This window comes from Hylobates moloch, unplaced genomic scaffold (assembly GCF_009828535.3).
Source record: "Hylobates moloch isolate HMO894 unplaced genomic scaffold, HMol_V3 SCAFFOLD_9, whole genome shotgun sequence".
In the NCBI taxonomy this organism is placed as follows: domain Eukaryota; kingdom Metazoa; phylum Chordata; class Mammalia; order Primates; family Hylobatidae; genus Hylobates; species Hylobates moloch.
This window is the reverse complement of record NW_026652284.1, coordinates 12,706,399-12,714,745: the sequence shown is the minus strand read 5'-3', so window position 1 is coordinate 12,714,745 and position 8,347 is coordinate 12,706,399. Positions and strand designations below refer to the sequence as shown.

At 49.6% G+C, this 8,347-nt stretch overlaps 1 protein-coding gene across 3 annotated transcripts in view; it reads right to left on the bottom strand.

The window, feature by feature from the left end:
• Positions 1 to 4,655: 4,655 nt before the first annotated feature.
• The window catches only part of PRDM2 (PR/SET domain 2), a 108,856-nt gene continuing 105,164 nt past the window's right edge, over positions 4,656 to 8,347 (bottom strand). For 2 of the 3 annotated variants that reach the window (XM_032758984.2, XM_058443694.1), the window contains one exon: positions 6,460 to 6,565. Coding sequence is in view for 1 of the 3 variants with exons in the window: in XM_032758991.2 (XP_032614882.1) it covers positions 6,540 to 6,565 (26 nt within the window). In the remaining 2 variants the exon portion in view is untranslated. Of the gene's footprint in view, positions 6,566 to 8,347 lie in introns of all 3 variants that reach the window. The other variant, XM_032758991.2, reaches the window with a different exon arrangement.

The following is an 8,347-nucleotide window of genomic DNA, read 5'->3' as shown; positions in this document are numbered from 1 at the left end:
CTAGGGGCAGACAAGTAAGGTGGTCAGGGTGCGAAATGCAAGGAGATCCTCAATCTCAGATCTGTCTACGTGCTGACTCTTACTGGCCCTCAGTCCCCTCTCCCAAACCCTGTATAGAAGCCACCTGATAACTGAGTCCCATGACCAGCCTCACCCTCTCAGCAAACCCACCCTCCCCGTCTGACCCGCTCTGGACTAGAAGGAAGGATCGGGAAGGCATGGGAGAGCTTTAATCTGCACTCAGCCCATCGGGGACCAGCTGAAGGTTTCGTTTGCTATGGGTTGGCCCCCTGCCCCCTCCCCACCAGCCTTGTAATGAGGGGAAACTCCAGGCCAGGCTTCCTAGAGCTGGGGGTCGGCAGTTCTGTCTTCTCAGCTGAGCCATGACCAGCAAAACTGTCAGGACAGTTTGAGTTTCCGGTCCTTCAGCCCAGCGGACTCTCACCCTCAGCTGGGCACCCCACCTCACATCACTGCATCTCTCCCCTTACCTCATGCCGGACGGGGACCCCAAGCCTGCCTCTTTGGAGTAGGGAGTCCAGGGACTGCTTTCCAACCCCTCAGCTGGGCAGCTTTGGGGCCCCACAGCTCCTTATAACTTCAGCCTTAACCACGAGCACTCGGCTCACCTACTTGACCTACCCCTGCCTGGGCAAAAGCCGGATGTCCTGGGGCCTGGACTTGCGGGAGGACCCCATCTGCTGGCGGGAGGTGGCATCACAGCCTCAGGTGAGCTGCCGGGTCCTTCCTCTGCCCCGCTCCCACCTGCGGTACCCAAGAAGACTCTGTCCCAGCCACCGCTGATGTGTTTGGTGAGCTGTGTGTGGCCTCCTCACGTTCCCTTGGTAAACACACGTACAGTCCTGGTCACTCAGCAGGTTGCCAAATCCCAGACCTCACCGAAGTGCTGGATCCTACATTGCAGTCCCCACTGGGTTCCCTCTAACCTGTCCCAAGGAAGTCGAGGCTGTCCGCATTCTGCGTGCTGCTGCCACAGAGGTCTATGGGGGCTCCCTGTTTCCCGACCCCTGTCTCAGTACGGCTGTCCTGTTTCTCCACTGAAGACAAGTGATCAGGTTCAGCAGGCTCTGTGAGGCACCTGGAAGGTGGGTGTTGCCGGAGCCAGTCTCCCTTTTCCTAGGAGCGGCCCAGTGCAATGTTCTAATGAGTCACCAGAGACGCTGTTGAATGCAAACTCCAGAGCCTCTGGCAACCTCGATTTGTTGTTCTGGTGGAGGCTGGAATGCTATTTTCAATCACTGCCATGGCCATAATCCTCAAACAGCGGGCATTCAACTTAGTGGGACATGCCGAGCTTGTTGACAATACAACAACATGAACCCCATTCTGATTCAACACTTGCTGTGGTGGAAACCAAGAATCTCTCTTTTAACAACAGGACCAGGTGATCCCAGAAACAGGTAAGTTTACTTACCCTAAAGAGACCCAGTAGTAGGTAATTTTTATCCTCACCGAAACATAGGAAGGTGGAAGTGACTACCATCCCCTTGTACAAACAAGGAACCAAGCTGAGGCCAGTGACCAGCCCAAGGTCACAGCCAGTATGGAGCAGAGCTGAGATTAACCTGGGGCTGGTGCTCCAACACCTTTTAAACCTCTGTGTCTTGTATGGGTACAGATCTGGGCAAAGCAAAAGCCCAGGAACTGACTGCTGTACCCTGGGAGTCAGGGACTGGCCTCTGTTATAATATTTCCACTTGCAAGGTGGCTTGAGATCGTGAGGAATTGCTAAAACAGTGGTAAAGGGCGCAGCGAGGGACAAGGATGGGTGAGTAGGACATCTTGGCCTTGGGGCCCTGAAAGTCTTGCATCCAATACCTGGCCCACATCTACCAGCTATGTGACCCTGGCCAAATCATCGAATGTCTCTGAGCCTCACATTTTCCATCTGTGAAACAGCTATTGAGATACTCACACTGCTGTGTTGTGAGATGAGAGGGGATGTGGAGAAAATACCTGGCACATCACAGTGCTCAGTAAAGGGTGCCTATATGAGAATAGCAGCCCTGGTCTTGGAGGCAAGGGCTGGCTTGGGTCCGGGTTGATGCTGAGTACGTGTGACCTGGAAGAGTCACCCAGTTCACTGAGCTGCATCAGTGCAGAACAGACATTAGACCCGCCCTGCCCACCTTAAAGCCCATTGGAAGAATGGGATGGAATTATTTGTGGGAATATCTGATGAAGCTGAAAAGTAGTCCATTGATGGGTGTCGTAATTTTCATTTTAATTCCAGGCTACTTGCAATACTAAGAAAACCTCTCTCCCTTCATGAATCTTTCTAAAGCCTAATGTGGAGGTTAGGTGGGGAGACCTCATTGGGATCTGCAAGAGTCCCCTGTGTCCCCTCCTCCTCCAGGAAGCTTTCCCAGATGCCCCAGGCTGGATTTGAGGTCCCACTGCTATGCTCTCAATGCACCCAGGATTGGCCTCCACACTCGTCATTCCCTGAAATTGTTCACTTTCTCCTCCATCTACTCTCCCCACCTCCCCCAGCCATCACCACCCCCTGTGAATCCCCCATTAGCAAGTCCTGTGTGAAATTCATCTCTGTCTGCCCAGACTAGGGGATGAGCCAATGTTGATGAGTTGAATGCATGGATTTCACCTCACTGGGACTCTACTTTGTTTACTTTCTAGATAACTGTCCTCCAAAGAGTGGATGGTTAATTGTATGTGTCAACTTGAGTTGACCCGAGGGTACCCAGATTAAACTTATTTCTGGGTGTATCTGTGAGGGTATTTCCAGAGGAGATTCACATTTGAGTCTGCGGACTCAGTAGATGGCCCTCCCCACTATGGGTGGCATCGTCCAATCCATTAAGGACCTGGATAGAGCAAAAGATGGAAGGAGTAATTCGCCCCTTTTCCCCTCCCCAGCTGTTGAGCTGGGACGTCTCATATCTTCTCCTGCTCTCAGACTGGGATTTATATCAACTCCCCTGGTTCTCAGACCTTTGGACTCGGACTCAATAAAACCACTGGCTTTCCCGGGTCTCCAGCTTACAGACAGCAGATCTTGGGACTTCTCAGCCTTCACAATCATGTGAGCCAATTCATTATAATAAATCATATATATATATCCTTCTGGTTCTGTTTCTCTGGAGAACTCTAACACATCACCACTTCTCCTTTTCAGAGAAAGTGTTTAACTGAAAAGCTAGAACTTTGGGTTCTTCTTCCTACTTTTCTGCACTATTTGGATGTGGACAAAGACCATTTTGGGGTCTCCTTCCACCCAAACCCAAGAATACACTTGTCTTTCACTTCCCATCAGAATCCCCCTGTGCCCATCCCCATCCTCTTGGGACTCTGACACCTAACTCTGCCAGGATTTGTGATCAGGGGGATAGTTGTTCCTTCAAAGAATTCATTTACATGCACACCCAGTAGAGTGGCTAAAATTTTAAAGACAGTGCCAAGTGCTGACAAGGATGTGGGGAAACTGGAATCCTTATGTGTGGCTGGTGGGGATGTGAAATAATGCAGCTACTTTGGAAAATAGTTTGGCAGTTCCTCAAAATGTGAACTATTGAGTTGTCATATGACCCAGTTCCCTCCTAGCTATATATCCAAGAAGATCTATGTCCACACAAAAACTGTCACACGAATGTTCATTGCAGCAACATTCTTAATAGCCAAAAAGCAGAACCAACCCCAAAGTAAATCACCTGAAGAATGAGTGAGTGAAATATGGTCTATTCCTACAATGGAACATTTGGCCATAAACAGGAATGAACTACTAACACGTGCTGCAACCTTGGCGAACCTTGAAAACATTATGCTAAGTAAAGGAAGTCAGTCACAGAAGACCACATATTATCTAGTTCGACTTCTATGAAATGTCCAGAATAGATAAATCCATAGGAACAGAAAGTGGATCTGTGGTTGCCTAAGGGTAGGGGCTTTGGGAGAAATGGGGAGTAACTGTTAATGGGCATGCGGTTTCTTTTTAGGGGTGATGAAAACGTTCTAAAATTGATTGTGGAGGCCAGGTGCGGTGGCTCACGCCTGTAATCCCAGCACTTTGGGAGGCCGAGGCGGGTGGATCACGAGGTCAGGAGATCGAGACCATCCTGGCTAACACGGTGAAACCCCATCTCTACTAAAAATACAAAAAATTAGCCGGGCATGGTGGCGGGTGCCTGTAGTCCCAGCTACTCAGGAGGCTGAGGCAGGAGAATGGCGTGAATCCAGGAGGTGGAGCTTGCAGTGAGCTGAGATCATGCCACTGCACTCCAGCCTGGGCAACAGAGTGAGACTCCTTCTCAAAAAAAAAAAAATATATCGATTGTGGAGATGGCTGCACAACACTGAATATACTAAAAGCCACTGATGTGTATGCTTAAGTGGGTAAGTGGTATGATCTGTGGATTAACTCTCAATAAAGCTGTTTAAAGACAAGAATGTATTTGCAATCAAAAGAGGTCTTTCTGGTCTCAGTGATGTGGTTCAACTCGCTGGCTGGCAGGTGGCAGAGTAGCCTTACTCACCAGGTGGGATGTTTCCAGAGTGAGTTTCCTTGAGCCGTTGGTTCCTCCTGTTGCTGGGAGCATTCAGGGACCCCCCACCCCACTCCCACCAAAACCACCAACACAGAAGACAGAGCACAGAAACCAAAATGATCAGTCCCACGCTTGTTCCTCACAATCGCTCTTCACACTTTTATTGTTAATTCTCTTCACATGGCAGATACAGAGCTGTCATCTTGAAGACCACCACTGACCAGGAAATGCCATTTTTACAAAATTATCCCCCCTTTTCATGATTGGAACAGTTTTCCTGACCGTCTGGGAGCGTTGAAGGGTGACCAGCACATTTGCACATGCGAAAAAGGAGTGACCCCAAGGCCTCAACCACACTTCCCAGAGCTCACCATGGGCTGCAGGTGACTTGCCAGGTTTGGGGTTTGTGAGCTTTCCTCGCTGCTGCGGGGGGAGGCCCTCAAGAACTGAGAGGCCGGGGTATGGTTCATGAGTGTTAACATTTACGGGACAAAAGCGCATCATTAGGATAAGGAACAGCCACCGCACTTCATGCTTGTGAGGGTTAACTGTAGGAGCGGGTGAAAGGATTCCAGTTTAAGCAAACAATGGTTTTTAGCTGGGTGGGAAAGAGGAAAACTGTGATGTCGGCCAATGATCACCATTTTTCTGCCCATGTGAGGGTCTGCATAAGACCCTTCTCCTAGATCCTTATCAGACCCCATACTGCAACCGATTGACTGACTCATTAAATAACACAAGTTATAAAACTTTAAAAATGGAGCATTTACAGTCAGGGACATAAATACGTGCTTTTAAAAGTGTCTACATACATATTTACAGAGTTGCAAGATCAACCATAGTAGCCCTGAAAAAAAAAATCCCTTTATTGTGTGAAAAATCGTGCTCATCAGGGCTCCCTCCTTCCGCTCTGGGTTTGATAGCTCACTATTGAAATTGGAGCTGAGAAAACAGCACCCAATTGGTCTCAGACATCCTTGTCTGGGGTCTGCCCCAAAGGCACAAAACCCAAGAACCTCACTGAACTGGGTCCAAACGCCAAGCTCAGCTCACCCGTTTCTCCGAGACATGGACTGACTGTCCTCCAGAGAACTGAAGTCAGCCCCGTCCACCCCTGGCAGGATGGCCTCCGAAATCTCTTCTTCTTCCCCCTGTGCTTTTTAATCTTCCCATTTTTTTTTTCATTTCCCAATTTGTTTGTTTCTTATTGCAGCTAATTTGAGAAGCTCAGACACTAAAGGTGTTCATGGTCCCACCAAGTGTGGCAATGAAGGGCACAGGAGATCCCTCCCCTCCATACACCATCCCCATTCCCTGCCCTTCCCAAGGGAGGAGATAGATCTGTAAGTGGGGACAAAGTCTTTCTCCCACGTGCACCTGATTTGAGGTTCTCTGCAAAGACTCAAGAGCAATGGACTGATGAGAATTTCAAGTCAGGAAATGACTCAAGAGCCAGAAACTCAGATACCTTAGGCAAGGAAGGGGGTTTTCCATGTGCTGGGGCCAAGGGGAATGTTCAGGCTTGGCTCCAACGTGTCAATATGCTATTGATTCCCAGAGATGTTGCGGGGAGAGGGAAGGTGGGGAGAGAGGGGTGGTACTGAAGGGGAACTCGGCCTCCTCCTGAAGGCCTTCCTAAGGCTGACCCCTGGGTCAAACCAAAGTCCCCATAATGGCAAAAGACAACTCAAGAAGCAAAAAGCAGGGTCAAGGAGCTCTTGAAAAATTGCATAGTAGGAGAGGCCCCACCCCAACAGGAAGGCCGAGCTGCAGAACACGGTCCCAAGAGCTGCATCCAAGTATCATCCCAAAGGACAGCGTGGAGTCGGCCGCCTTCCTGCCGCCCCGGGGTTCGGGACCCTTGTTTGAAGACCACTCACGCACCCGCACGAGAACACGTGAACACACACACGCGCACACATGCACGCACGCACATGCACTCCCTTTCTCTCGCAGGCTCACACAACTGGGATAGGTCGGTACTCCCTGCAGGGCAGACCGCCAGTCCCTTTGGCTTCACTGATTCCAGGTCACTTCAGGTGCTGAGGAGAAAAAGAAAATAAAAAGAATAATGGTAAGCACACATTCAGTGCCGATCGCGGTGGTCCATGTGTTATTGCACTTAATTTTGTAACTAAACTGTTTATTGAAACATACCATACATAGAGCAAAAAGCACAGCTTGATGAATTTTCACAGTGAATACACCTGCAGAGCTGGCACCCAGATGAGGAATCAGAACATGACAGCCGCCCATCAGCCCCTGACCCGTGACCCCTTTAAGGATCCATGAACCCTCCTGCCCTTGGGAAGAACCACTGTCCTCACCTCTAACACCGTAGACTGATTTCACCCATTTTTTAAGTTAAATAAATAGGGTCAATCAGTAATCTCCTCCTGCGTCTGGCTTTTTCTACCGAGTGTTTGTGAGAGCCACCCATTCTGTACGTGTGGTTGATGTTTTCAACCTTGTTGTTATGTAGTGTGCTATGATAGAAACACACCAGCTCGGCCAGGCGCGGTGGCTCACGCCTGTAATCCCAGCACTTTGGGAGGCCGAGGCAAGCAGATCATGAGGTCAGGAGATCGAGACCATCCTGGCTAGGGTGAAACCCCGTCTCTACTAAAAATACAAAAAATTAGCCTGGCATGGTGGCAAGTGCCTGTAGTCCCAGCTACTTGGGAGGCTGAGGCAGGAGAATGGCGTGAACCTGGGAGGCGGAGCTTGCAGTGATCCCAGATCGCACCACTGCACTCCAGCCTGGGCGACAGAGCGAGACTCCGTCTCAAAAAAAAAAGAGAGAGAAAAAGAAATACACCACCTCTATCCATCTATTCCTCTGCTGATCCACAATGGGGAACTTCCAGTTTGGTGCCATGTGAGTCATGCTGCTAGAACATTCTTGTATGTGTCTAGAGGACACGTATGGTGCATATACGTATGCATTTCTGCTAAGCAGAAATGCTGGGTTGTAGGATGTCCATAGATAACATGTCAGCATTCTCATGGGTGTTTCCTGGTGCACGTGGGTACATATCTGCTGAGTGTGTCCCCTGCAGTGAGACTGCTGGATCCTGAGGTACCCACATGTTCAGCATCAGTCGACACTGCCAAACAGTTTTCCAAAGTGATTGTACTCCTGCTTAATTTCCTTTGAATGTTCACAACAACCCTCATGGCAGGCAACACAGATCCCCATTCTATATGAAAGAAATGGAGGCTCAGAGAGGAGAAATAACTTTAACAAGTCTGCCGATGATGAGCAGCAGAGGTGAGACTTGAACCCAGGTCAGGCTCACTCACTCCAGCGTCTGTGTGCTCTTCCAGTCGGGAGGCGATGGCTGTTCCCACATGCTTCCTCCTCAGAAACCACATTCACAGTGCTTAGTCCAGAGCTGAGCACATGGGTGAATCCTTAATAATGTTCACTGCAGGCTGGGCGCGGTGGCTCATGCCTGTAATCACAGCACTTTGAGAGGCTGAGGTGGGCAGATCACTTGAGGTCAGGAGTTTGAGACCAGCCTGGCCAACATGATGAAACCCCATCTCTACTAAAAATACAAAAATTAGCCAGGTGTGGTGGTGGGTGCCTGTAATCCCAGCTACTCAGGAGGCTAAGGAGGAGAATTCCTTGAACCTGGGAGGCAGAGGTTGCAGCAAGCTGAGATTGCGCCACTGCACTCCAGCCTGGGCGACAGAGTAAAACCCTGTCTCAAAATAAATGAATAAATAAATGTTCACTGCATTGGGTTGAATTGGGCTGGGCCAAGTTCAGGGATACAGTTCTCTTGCCCAGTGGACCTGGTCACCATTACTATTACTAA